Source organism: Pistacia vera, unplaced genomic scaffold (genome assembly GCF_008641045.1).
Source record: "Pistacia vera cultivar Batoury unplaced genomic scaffold, PisVer_v2 Contig100, whole genome shotgun sequence".
NCBI classification, from domain to species: domain Eukaryota; kingdom Viridiplantae; phylum Streptophyta; class Magnoliopsida; order Sapindales; family Anacardiaceae; genus Pistacia; species Pistacia vera.
The window spans coordinates 316,506-329,306 of record NW_022195028.1 but is presented as its reverse complement, the minus strand read 5'-3'; the positions used below and the strand labels follow the sequence as shown (position 1 = coordinate 329,306).

The window sequence follows — 12,801 nt, the reverse complement described above, 5'->3', positions numbered from 1 at the left end:
AAAAATCAAAGTCAGAAATGGTAGGTTTAGTACATACTGAGTCTCCCCTCTTTTTAATTTTAAATTTGCCGTTACGCCGCACGTTCCTTAACAATTGTCCAACAGTTGAACAAGCACGCGGATCACACGTGCGCTCATAAAACGCTGCCGTTTGGTGGAACCTAAACTTAAAGAGCTTGCTCTCCACTTCCCGTTGAATTCAAGATTTGTAACTTTCCATAATCAGCCTGAGAGATAGGGACATATGCCACCTGTCACTTTCTCATTGCATAACCACCCACACAATATTTGTTTAGACGTTAGACTTACGGCAAGATTTATTGGCTACGACTGTTAAACCGGGTGACGTGTATCTCTCATTTATTAAATCTCTTCTCTTCCCTCTGGCTCTCCCTCTCTGTTTATTTTCTTCACAATTTTGTTTGTCCGCCTCTCACCTTCACTTCCGCTTCACCGCAACTTTTTTGCGCTTGGTTTCTCACGGTTAAACGGTGCGTTTCGTTTCGTTTTTCCTTCTGGTGATATATGCTTTACATATGGTCCTTGTCGATCTCGATTTGGAATTTGTTTGTGGTTATTTTTGTTTTGGATTGATTTGACTTTTCCATGGCTCTTTTTTTTTTTATTTATTATTATTTTTTTTAAGGCTGTTTGCCTGCCGAAAAAAGTCGAGAAAATGATGGAAAATGATAAAATTATGAATCTATTGAGCTACAGTTGTTTTGAAATTCACTGGCGTAATTGGATTAGGGCTTGTAGTTGTGTTACCGTCGGTGAGTTGCGATTATTTTATGTAATAAATGGAAATATTGAGATTTTATATTTAGATTCCTTTTCTTGTTGCACATTTTCTCGGCAAACAAACAGAGCATTGACATATTCAGTGGATATATAAACATGTTACTGGCTTAGCTTTTTTACTTTACAGATAATGGATTTTGCTATTTAATATTTGATATATAATTTTTCATTCATCATTTTTTTTTTGTTGCAATTAAACTTAGCATTTGGAATTTAGATAAATTTAGTGGGTCGGTGATTTTGGAACTTTCATTATACAAGTTACTGTATATGATGTGGTTTAACATAGGGGAGATGACATATAGTCTATTGACTATTGATGCATCATAAAGTTTGAGGAAGTGCTTATTAGTTTGTTGAATTTTTCATGCAGATTCGAAGATTTAATGCTGGGTCAATTTGATGATTTTATCTCATTGTCTTCATGTGTTCTGAAGACAGTGAAGATGACCATGATGGTCAAGATGATGATACAGACTGAGATGATTGTCATTTTTTTTGCGATGATCTGATCTTGAAAGGAAGTCTCTGCTTGGATTAATTGTAAATAAATGCACTTTTTAATGCATTTTAAGCAGATGGGTTGTTAAGTTTTGGTTGATTGTAATTTTGGTTTTGAAGTAATGGCTATAGCTGGCCTACACAATGTTTCTGTGCTTGATTCCTCTTTCCTTAGGGAGTCTCAGTCTCAAACATCGAGGAGAGGAGGTGAAGAGAGCAGAAGCACCCGGCCATCCTCACTCCTGCAAATGTGGCGGGAGCTCGAGGATGAACACATGGTGAATCATTCCCATGAGAGGGTCAATGAAAGACTGCCAGAACAAGGGGGGGATGCGTTGACTGCTGACCTTGCGAGGACAGATATGTCTGAAAGCCTAGGCAGTGAACATGGTGGTGGATCTGAGGATGCGAGTGTGAGTGAAAATGAGTTTGGACAATGGTCTCCAAATCGATTTGGGACACAAAATGGGCATGAGGATCCTAGCAATCTTAATTATGATCGTTCTTCTGGTTTAGGAGAAGTTGAAAGGGAAAGGGTGAGGCAAATTTTTCGGGATTGGATGAATACTGGTGATAGGGAATGTCCTTCTAATATTTCTCGTATGAACCACAGTCCTAGGGCTGAATGGCTGGGTGAAACTGAGCAGGAGAGGGTGAGAATCATAAGAGAGTGGGTGCAACTGAATAGTCAGCAGAGAGGTGCTTGTGGTGATGGTAGAGAAGAACACACAACCGAAATGGGTGGTCAGATTGAACAAGTTCTTGATGGGTTGGTTGTCAACCAGAATGACCGAACTGAGCATGTCCGGAGCCGGAGGGGCATTCGTAGATTATGTGGCAGACAAGCTTTGGTTGACATGATTAAGAATGCTGAAAGTGAAAGGCAAAGAGAGCTTCAAGGTTTGTTGGAGCATCGAGCTGTGTCAAATTTTGCTCATCGAAACCGCATTCAGGTGAGATGCTATAAAACAAATCAAAATTTCAACTTCTTTTTATTCTTGTTGTCGATGATTATTTGACTACCCCCTATACTTTATAGGTCTTTTTGTGATTCTTTAGATGGATCTTAAATTTTGTGGATAACTTGTTCACTCTCTTGTAATTTCTTTTTCAATCAATGATATTGGCATAGTTTCTTCTCTAAAAATTGATTATATGACTACCATATATATGTATAATCCTCTAATAGTGAATATTTGTAGTCAAATAGAACATTCTTTATATCTTTCTTTATCCCTTTTATTGATTTATATGCAGTCACTACTTCGAGGTAGGTTCTTGCGAAATGACCGAATGGTTGAGGATGAGAGACCCAGGTCCACAGCGGCTAGGGAGTTAGGTTTATTGAGGCAAAGACATACAGTTTCTGGTCTAAGGTATGCCATTTATTATTCTGGAATTAATGATACTGGTCTGAAGTTAGGTTTATTGAGGCAAAGACATACTATAGAAGAGGGTGTATGTGCCTGCGCTTTTTTTTTTTTTTCCCCCAGTTGTTTATACTTTATAGAGCATTTCTCTGAATGGATTTTTGAAACTTTCATGGTTGCAGTTGTGAAACTCAAAATTTGGTGTAGTTTTGATGTAGCTTTATAATAAACTGTAGTGGATACTTCCACAATGTTACATGCACTTTATTCTTCTTTGCATTTATCACCAAAGCACAACCGCCTCTTCTGTGCAAGTTGGAAAAGAATGTGTGTACTTTTATGCATGAACAAAATTTTGAAAAATTCATATTGTCCTTGAATATTTTGAATTGTTCTATTTCTCTTCAATAGAAGACATTTTTACTTATCCATTTTTTAAAATTAGCATCAAGTGCATTTTTCATTTATTCAATTAATTTCATATTTGTTTCCCCTCTGCATAATTTTTATTTTTGTTAGTTTAAGTACTTAATGTGTTGTGCTATTGGATTATGACATTAGTTATGTCATGATTATTGCATAACAATATTGGATCTTGTTTTTAATTCTGTGATTGCATGAAATAGTACTTACAATAGTTTGTCATGGAGCTATTTATTGATGGTAATATGTCTAATCTGTTTCTTCTTAATTAGGGAAGGATTTATCTCCAGGTTAAGCAGCTGCCATTCTGATACCTCGTCTAACGCTGACACCAATGGTAACAGAAATGAACAATCCCAAATAAACAATTCACAGGAAGTTATGGATGATTTTCGTGAACCACCTGAACTTAACAATGATGAAAATGCAATCCACAGTGTATCAGATAGTAGAACTGATACAGGAGGTGATATTATTGGAAATATAAGTTTGCAAGAAAGTACTGCTCGTGTAGAAGAGTGGCAGGAACAAGTGTCTGAAAATGAGGTCAGAGAGTGGCAAAGGTCAACAAATGCTGAAATAATCGAGAGGAGTTATAACGCTGGACAGGGCCTGAATGAGGACTGGCAGGAAAATAATGCAAATGAATTGTCTCAAGAAACTCCGCGGAATGAAGATGCAGTGAATTTTCATCTGCGAGAAACTGGTGAAGTGTCGCATGAACTTGCTCAGCGAAGTAGTGAGGAAAGTGCAACTCATGGATCAACACATGCTGCAGATAATTTAGAAGGCAATTTGATTGAAGATGTAGTTGGACAAGAATCTGCTATTGTAGAGTATTGGCAGGAACGAGGTTTAGGAAATGAGGAAACAGAAATAGACTGGCAAGGTGCTAGTTTAGAATCTAATGAATGGAGAGATGGTGATGGAGAAGATGTTAATGAAAATCAGCAGGAACGTGCTACTAACCAGTGGACCCAGGATGGAGAACATGGTCATCTACAAGATGGTTTTCAAGAGGCTGTGCGGAATTGGTTAGAAGGGCCTGCCGATACGGAAACTTATCCTGTTGGAAGGATTGATACGTTTTATCTACCTGATGATGATAATGTGTATAGTATGGAACTCAGGGAACTCCTAAGCAGGTAATGTTTTATCAATATGTGTTTTTTGCTTTTGGTACATAAATGGAGAATTCTAATGGGAGGTTTTATCCTTTTGTAGGAGGAGTGTGTCTAATCTTCTTCGTAGTGGTTTCCGTGAGAGTCTTGATCGACTGATACAATCATATGTGGAAAGGCAAAGTCATGCTCCAATTGACTGGGAGATGAATGAAACATCTGCTGCTGCATCAGCAGAACAAGATCTAGAGCAGCAAAGTGGGGATCAGACTGAAGGCCAAGGGGATGCAGTTGAGACTCCGACACTAGCTATACCTTCACCACCAATACCCCCTGTTCAGCCACTCTGGGATCATGTGTCTCACCATGATAATTGGCCACCACATGACATGCATCAGCGCTTTGGAATTGTACGTCTGCTTTTCCTTTTGTTTCAGTTTGATATTTTACTGGAAAACATATTAACTAAAGTGGAAAATTTATGTAATAGCAATTATATACTGCACATTGTTGATGAAATTTTAGTGGTCTTTCACGGAAATAGGCTGGTAAAGCTAAATATTAGCTGGCTGGGCCAATCTAAATGATGAAGACAGTGATGGGAGAAAGTTGCACTTTGTTGCTGGCAATCTTTATAATAATCTATTATTTTTATCTTGTCAAACTGTGTAGTGAAACAGCTCTTTTGGTTTTCTTCTATTTTTTGACACAAATGGTATATAACAAATTTTAATGGTTTAGTTTTTAATTTTGGTCTCTAACCTGTCAATGCTTATCTGCATTTGGTTTGTGTATTGAGTCCTTATGCTGATTTGCTGCAGGAGTGGGAGATCATTAATGATTTGAGGATTGACATGGCTAGGCTGCAGCAAAGGATGAATAACATGCAGAGGATGCTGGAGGCCTGCATGGATATGCAACTTGAGCTGCAGCGCTCAATAAGGCAAGAAGTATCTGCTGCCCTGAACCGTTCAGCTGGTTCACCAGGTTCACCTCTGGTTTTGATGCATAGCTTTTTCTTCTCTCTCATAATCATATGCATGGAATTGAACCTACTGCTCACCCTACATTCCCCTCTCATAGAGAGAAGATATGCCTCCAGGGATATGGCCATTGACATGTTGCAGTTAATTTTTAGCTTTTCTACCTTCATATATATATATAGTGAGAGAGGGGAAAGATTTATGAAAACATATTTGTTACAAAATGTTTTTACACTGTTTCCAGATCACTAGATCAAAGCACTAAATTATTGGGATTAAATCTAGTATCCACAATGAGTGTACTTTGGGGAAAAAAACTCAATTGAATTTGTAATCTTGACCATTCTATGTGTTTTGTTTCAATGATCTAAAACTTGTGAAATAAATTTTATAAAAAATTTGGTGTCATTGAACCTAACCGATAAATTATTATACCCCTATCTGTCAATCTTCTCTTTGTTTGATATGACCGAGTAATTGGTTTTTCTTGATGTTGAAGGCTCCATCTAACCCTATGGGTATAGGTATTGCTTTTTGTTTTTGTTTTATAAGTTGACAATTAATGTGCGTTTGCTTTTGTTTGAAGGGATATGTGAAGACGATATGCCAGAAGATGGATCTAAATGGGATTATGTGAGGAAGGGAGTTTGCTGTATATGTTGTGATAGCAATATTGATTCTTTACTGTACAGGTAAGTTTTCAGTAAATCTGTCTGAGATTTGTTGCATGCAAGAGTCACATAACACATTTGTCTTACGTTATTTTTTTTTTCTTTATATTTTTATAACAGATGTGGACACATGTGCTCATGTTCAAAATGTGCAAATGAGTTGGTCCAAAGTGGAGGAAAGTGTCCAATGTGTCGGGCACCTGTAGTGGAGGTGATTCGTGCTTATTCTATCTTATGATATTAACAAGAATAAAATGAAGGACAGAAGTTCGATTAACAAAGTATAGAATCTTCATCAGTTTTTGCCGCTGGAGTCTTCCAGGTACTTTTTTTTTTTTTTTTTCACTTTTTAATTTCTCTTTTAGGTTGTTGCCTTGTGATCTATATAGTCATTACTGAGTGTATGATTGATGAAACAAATGGTGTTGATTCATTATTCAGATCTAAATAAATTATTGAGTGGAAATATCTTTTACTTACTAATTATTTGGAGATCTTTTTCTGATAATAATGTTATCCGATCTTTTTCTGATAATAATGTTATCCATCATTTCCATGATCAAACGGTTGTAAGGTAAAAAGAGTGTGTGTGTTTCTGATTAACTTTACATAATAAAAAGTAGTTTTATATGGTTTACCCTTCCAGGATTTGGGAATTTTTTTTGGATGTTTAAAGTTGATGATAAGAACTTTATAATTACATGGGAGTCATTTTAAAATTTTTGGTAGATTAATTTTGATAATATTCCCATATTTTCATAGCTCTCTTGTTGTTGCTCACATAGTTGGAAAAATAGAAGGAAATATAAAATGAAAATTGTTTTGGCGATATATTCCCGATTAGATAGATGAACATTAATTCACAAGGGGTGAGCATGGGTAAAGGATAGAATCGTAACCGGTAGATACCCACCCGTCGGTTCCGGGTAGGAACTGGAATTGGATCCTAATAAACCGATCCATTACGATCTGGTTCCGATTCTGGAAAATTGGAACTGGGAATTCTTAGGTCCGGTTTCAGTTCCTACAGTGCAGGAACCAGGAATTAAAACTAGAACTGAGGTCCGGGTACCTGGGTAGGAATCGAGACTGAATTTTAATTTTATAAATTGTTAGGAGTGTATTTGTAATGTTTTGGGGTGTATTTGTTATTTTTTAAAAAGTATGAGATAATTAAAATGAACCTGGGTACCAGGAACCGGAACCAGAACCTATGTTTTAGGTTTCGGTTCCAAATCTTAAGAATTGGTCCGTTTTGATTCTTTCAAAAAATGTAAGATGGCTGGAACAGATCACCCCTATAACAATTGGTTTGGCAAACTTGGACTGCTGTGTAGTGGATGTTGAGAATACGTTTCTGTAACTTGCCTTATAATTTACTGTTGTTCAATGCTGACAGGAACTACCCATTGGTGATAAACAGTGGACTATTAAAAATTATTTGCCGGAGAAACAAACCTGTCTCTAGTTTTGGATTGCGATTGTAACCCTTCTGATTTCTTCTGCATAGTTTACCATTCATGAATTAATCACTAATTTATAATTTCAGATCCTTTTTACTTTTTAAAAGAATTACTTTTCTGACTATCTTTCATAGTTTTCGACATGTTAACATTAATAAAAACTACCCAAATGGGTCATATAGCAAGTTGTAATTAATGTTTCCGGTAAGGAATTTCTAGAACAGATAGAGAATACACAACACCAACAACATACAGGTCTACATAATTACAGCCCTTTCATGGCTTCTAATTTACATATAGAACCAAAACTCGAAGGGCCAGAACACTCAAAAAAGTAAAATCCTAGTATTAACACACAAATTACTAAAGCCTAATTACGATCACTTCAAGATTTGGAAACTTTATCGTCACCAGACATATAGTTGGTGACAGCTTTGTTCCCTTCAGCCATGGCGTGCTTGCCGAGATCTCCAGGCAAAACCAGCTTCACAGCTCCCTGAATCTCCCTGGACGACAGTGTCATCCGTTCATTATACTTAGAAAGCGTAGCGGCCTCGTTTGCAATCCTCTCGAACATGTCGGCCATATAATTGTTAATGACCGTCATGGCCTTGGACGATATGGCCATTCCTGGATGAACCTGCTTCAGAACCCTGAACACATAAGTCTTGTACTCCTCTCCACTGCCTTCACTATGTCGTTTTCGCTTTTTGCCCTTGGACTTCTCGTTGCCTAAATGATCTTTCTCTTCTTTCTTTTGTTTTTGTTGTGGTTCTTCTGGTTCTAGAGGAGTAGGAGGCTCACGCTCTGGCTCTTCTTGGGGCTTTGTTGGTGGTGGGGGTTGTGGTTCTTCTGGTTCCTGAAGAGTAGGAGGCTCACGCTCTGGCTCTTCTTGGGGCTTTGCTGGTGGTGGGGTTTTTGGTTCTAAAGAAGTAGACGGTTCCTCTTCCACTGCAATTTGAACTGTCTCGTGCCTTTTTCCTTGTTCTTCTTTATCTTCAATGGTGATGGATTTCAAGTGCAGTTCTTCATTATCTTCTTGAGTGTCTTCCTTTGTTTTTTTCTTCCCTTTAAGTATGGAAACCTGAACTGTTTCTTGAACAACTTTCTTAGTTACCACCACCTTGGCTGAACGCTTTGGAGGCATTTTTATCCTCTGAAATTCCATCTCGGCACTTGTGTTTTGAAAGTGGATGAGGATAATAATAATGGAGGTGAGAGTGACATGCATGGTAGTTACTTTTGTTTTGTAACTGTCTACGTAAATGTGGATGTTACGAGAGAAGGACATGTGTCCGACACATGTCAAGAAGCTTTTAGAATGCTCCGCAACGTGGTAAAACCGCAAAAGTTAACAAAGACAGAGGTTTCGGGAGATAGAGTTTCGAGAATCGAGACCACCGATACTTTTACTGTTTGGGGCAGGGCAGTTTCTTTCGGAAAAAAAAATTTGAATTTATTAACGCCTTATAATAGATTAAAGCAACCGCAATTTTTTATTAGATTTTATATGATAAATATATACTTATTTTAAATGATTGAAATTAGCTTTAATTTTTATCATATAACATTTATCTAATGCCCCTCTTTCATCTAATTTTTAAGATGTTGTCTAAAATTAATATATTAACGGGTATATTTTATTTAACTCCACCACAAATGGATCCATTGCATTGGAAAGTATATGAAGTACTCCTGATAAGAGTTTTATGGCTACCCAATTCTCCCTTTCCGTTTTCTTCTGGCACCTTTTTTCACATATCAACATAAATTAGATAAATCTCCTCCAAGAATTAAAAGGTAGTATTTGAAACAATCTAGAGAGTAATGGGATTGGAAACTAAACAAGTAAACAATCACACACACAAAATAGTGTAAAACTGTAAAGAGAAAGCAGACACACGATTTACCCTAGTTCATCTTAGGTTACGTTCAACATAGTCAATATTATTAAAATATCTCCTCACCTTTCTCATTACAATAAATGTATTTGTTTCATTTATTATCACACTCATACAAAAGAATAATATATTTATATATATTTATATACCAAGTTTAATGAGAAAAAACTGATATTATTAAGATCTCTATTCCTAAGTCCAAACGGCTCTTTATGGGATAGACTCAAACCGCTTATAGGCCTGACAATGTTGCCCCTACCTAGTGTCCTGCTCATCGGAGAGCGGGACCCCATGTGCATCGGCCAGACGAGCTGGAACCTTGAACTGACTAGCTCACATTGACGAGCTGTGACCTCAACCTGCGACCTTAATTGTTGAAGTTGTCGCCAAACCTAACAGTATTATCAACGTCACTAAATATTCTCAGCTCTGTGCCATAGGGAAACATGGGCCACACCATCTATAAATCATTTGCATGATAAATCCCGTAATACCTAATGAGGAGAATATCCCAACTCTAACATATTCGAATATTGATCATAATTTTAATAGGCTAAAAAATTAAAAATTAAAAATATAATGAAATAAGACTTTTACGTAAATGATAATTAAGTCATAACCCATAAATCAAATGAAGTTTGGAATCTGGGTCAGGGTGACAAAGTACAAAATATTTTGATAATCAATCAATTCATTCTTTTGATATGCTACAAAAGATGATCAAAAGGTAATATGTATTGGTTCAATAGGATAGGTCAGCTCCTAAAGTCAAATGCTGCTGGTAAATAATTAAGTAAAATTTGATGCAGTAATAGAATAGTCAATGTGACACTTACGCATATGCACATCCTGTTTATGAAGCAAACAATTACTTAACGCCGTGGAAAATTTGACCTTCCGATCCCTCTAAAAAGCAATTCCACCAAACCGTCCCGCCTATCTCTTATCGACAACTAAAAAATGTTACTTTTGTGTGTAAGCTTGATTTGGTTGATAGCCCTAGTTCGTTTCATACTCTTTCACAATATCCTAATTTGTGCTGTTACTTCGTAGATCATAGTAAAGCAAGACAGATTCAACAACTTCTGCTACTGAAATTTATACAAGAGTTCATGTTCATTCAAGAAAATTATCAATTGGGATATATGACGTTCTGAGATTATTGAAATCTATATATGTAATAAGATAGGAAAGCCCAAATACAAATAGCATTGCAATCAATAAACTAATTAGAGAAGAACAATACCATTTTTGTTACTGATTATCATGATCCACTATCATCACAACTGAAGTGAAACAGCACCAATTAATACAATATTTACTTAAAACTAATCAATTTACAGAATAAATAGACTTAGAGATAGAAAATTTACAGGATATTTAGAGAATACTTCAAAAACTCCAACATCTCTTTATCTTCTTGACAGCATGAGATTCAAGTTCAACCTTATTGGATAGCTCAGAGCTTAATGATCTAAGGAAAGACTCTACTTCCTCACGCCCAGATCCTTCAAAGAACGGAACCTCACTCCTTTTTCTCTTGTAAAAAGATACTTGCACTTTCTTTCTTGGTGTTGGTGGGCAGCTTTGAATGGTTGGTATCTTGTGTTCAATAGAAGTCGGAGTTTTGCAATCTTCACAGTCTTCTGATGCTTCAATCGCCGCCTTATCATCATCTTGATTACTACTCTCTGGTGGTTTTAGCTCTGGCAGATTATTGTTTTGCAGCAAGTTCTTGTGATCCTTAGACATGGAGATAGGACTAGGGTTTATATGGACAATTGTCGATATAGATATATACAAGTTTGACAGAACAGAAACTTGGAAGACAAAGAAGGAAGAAAAATTCGATGCAATTTGTAGTGTTGTGTTACACCTTCTTTTCTTATATTGTAATCTGACCTCTATGTCTTCTAGTTTATATATTCTTCCAATCTTCTTCTTAGGCTATCTCTTTCACTATTCTATAATTTGGATTTTTTTTTCTTTTTCTTTTTTCTCTTGCTTGAGATAAGAGTTTAGCTTTATACTCTTTGGCCGTGATTGTGACTGTGATGTGAATTTGAATATTTCACCATTTAAAATCAATCGCCTAATTTTTTTTATTATGATACAACATTAGAAGTTCAATGCATTAACAACTCATAAAAAATCTATTTTTTAATGAATGCTGAATGCCTCTTTTAAAGGAAAAGATTCAACTATTAAACAAAGTATAATTTCATTTTTAAAGGTAACTAAAAATCCTAGCTACATGTTTCTTAATTCTATCTCAATTCTTAAATAGCATACCGATGAGTGGAAGAGATTACTTCTCTTTACATTTACCTCATATTGTAGGACACCTTTGACTTTAAGTATTAATTTAAATACTAACTCAGTCATAATAATGTTAAACTAATTCATCCATGTGTCATGTTCCACAAATTATGCGTCTGATACAGCTCTCCAATCCTAATCATGAAAACCATTTAACTAAACAACCCGAAAACTTAGAAAAAGTTAAATTAATAGGTGCATAATTGTGAGAGAGGTATCCAAAGAAAGAAACAATATTTATGTACATAATATTATAACTATAACAATTGTACAAGAAGGAATTCATTATTCAAGTGATTGGAAAACAGTGTCTATAGTGAGCTTATTCTTCACAACCTCTGTACGGAAGTGAGCATATTTGGGCTACGGGTGGTCCCTTTTATCTTCTATCCTTCTTCAGCCGTCACTTCATTCATGTTTATCTCTTTCTTGTCTGCATGTGAGCTGCGGGCATAGGATACCCATCTAGACGTGGAAATTAAACAGTTGACATCGACATAGAATTCCATTTCTTTCTGGCCCATATAATAATAATGATCAAACAGTTCATTATTTTTATATGTATTTTCAATCATATTCTTCAAATATTATTTGACACATTATTTAAAAATATTATTATATTTTTAATTATATTTAGACCTTTTAAGCTTATTAATTTTATTAAATATCCCTAGAAAAAAAGTTTAAAAATTAACAAAAACACTCCCATCAATCAATACTTGCCAGATTCCGACAACCACTATCGGTGATAGCCAGAATTTGTATAACGACCTACCTGTCGACAAGAAATGATCGAAAGTTAACCGATCTGGCCTTTTTCGGCCAGATCTACCACAGATCTGACTGGAAAAGGATAGATCTGGCCATCAACGACAGCCAAAGAAATAGCCGTCGTTGACAGCCAAAGATGAACTTCTTTTGACGTTTGCCAGTGGTCGACGGCAACATTTGGCCGTAGATCTAGCCTTTTCCGACCAGATCCGTGGTGGATCTGGTCGGAAGGCCTTAGCGACGCGTTATGATACAGATCGAAATTTTCTGGCCAGATTCCAGCGGTGGTGACTGGAATCTGGCACTGTAAGTGGTGGGGGTATTTTTGTTATTTTATATATTAGGGTCTTTAATTAAATTAGCAAACCAAAGGATTTTTTCATAAATTTTTAAAGTTTATCTCGTAATACTCTCCTATCCAACTACCCAATATTATTCCCAAAATCATATTCAAAATAATGAACCAAACGTACCTAA

At 36.1% G+C, this 12,801-nt stretch overlaps 3 protein-coding genes across 3 annotated transcripts; 1 reads left to right on the top strand and 2 right to left on the bottom strand.

The window, feature by feature from the left end:
* The first annotated feature begins 378 nt into the window (after window positions 1-378).
* LOC116123907 lies at window positions 379-7,513 on the top strand. The gene is made up of 9 exons (XM_031409678.1): window positions 379-491; window positions 1,175-2,255; window positions 2,560-2,678; window positions 3,368-4,240; window positions 4,320-4,626; window positions 5,038-5,203; window positions 5,786-5,891; window positions 5,991-6,192; window positions 7,270-7,513. The coding sequence occupies exons 2-8, from the start codon at window positions 1,425-1,427 to the stop codon at window positions 6,106-6,108; spliced, it is 2,520 nt and encodes an 839-aa protein (XP_031265538.1). The 5' UTR covers window positions 379-491; window positions 1,175-1,424; the 3' UTR covers window positions 6,109-6,192; window positions 7,270-7,513.
* Window positions 7,514-7,541: 28 nt separating this feature from the next.
* Window positions 7,542-8,589, bottom strand: LOC116124013 (histone H2B.1-like). The gene has a single exon (XM_031409761.1). The coding sequence runs from the start codon at window positions 8,562-8,564 to the stop codon at window positions 7,719-7,721; it is 846 nt and encodes a 281-aa protein (XP_031265621.1). The 5' UTR covers window positions 8,565-8,589; the 3' UTR covers window positions 7,542-7,718.
* A 2,037-nt stretch (window positions 8,590-10,626) lies between these two features.
* Window positions 10,627-10,986, bottom strand: LOC116126786 (cyclin-dependent protein kinase inhibitor SMR2-like). The gene has a single exon (XM_031412489.1). The coding sequence runs from the start codon at window positions 10,984-10,986 to the stop codon at window positions 10,627-10,629; it is 360 nt and encodes a 119-aa protein (XP_031268349.1).
* Between the last annotated feature and the right edge of the window lie 1,815 nt (window positions 10,987-12,801).

What these genes read in the sequence shown, in the direction of transcription:
- LOC116123907 (XM_031409678.1), top strand. Translation starts at nt 1,425, where the DNA reads ATGGCTATAGCTGGCCTACACAATGTTTCTGTGCTTGATTCCTCTTTC. An exon ending in CATACAGTTTCTGGTCTAAG is followed by an intron (nt 2,679 to 3,367) that starts GTATGCCATTTA and finishes CTTCTTAATTAG; the next exon opens with GGAAGGATTTATCTCCAGGT. An exon ending in TGCATCAGCGCTTTGGAATT is followed by an intron (nt 4,627 to 5,037) that starts GTACGTCTGCTT and finishes GATTTGCTGCAG; the next exon opens with GAGTGGGAGATCATTAATGA.
- LOC116124013 (XM_031409761.1), bottom strand. Translation starts at nt 8,564, where the DNA reads ATGCATGTCACTCTCACCTCCATTATTATTATCCTCATCCACTTTCAA.
- LOC116126786 (XM_031412489.1), bottom strand. Translation starts at nt 10,986, where the DNA reads ATGTCTAAGGATCACAAGAACTTGCTGCAAAACAATAATCTGCCAGAG.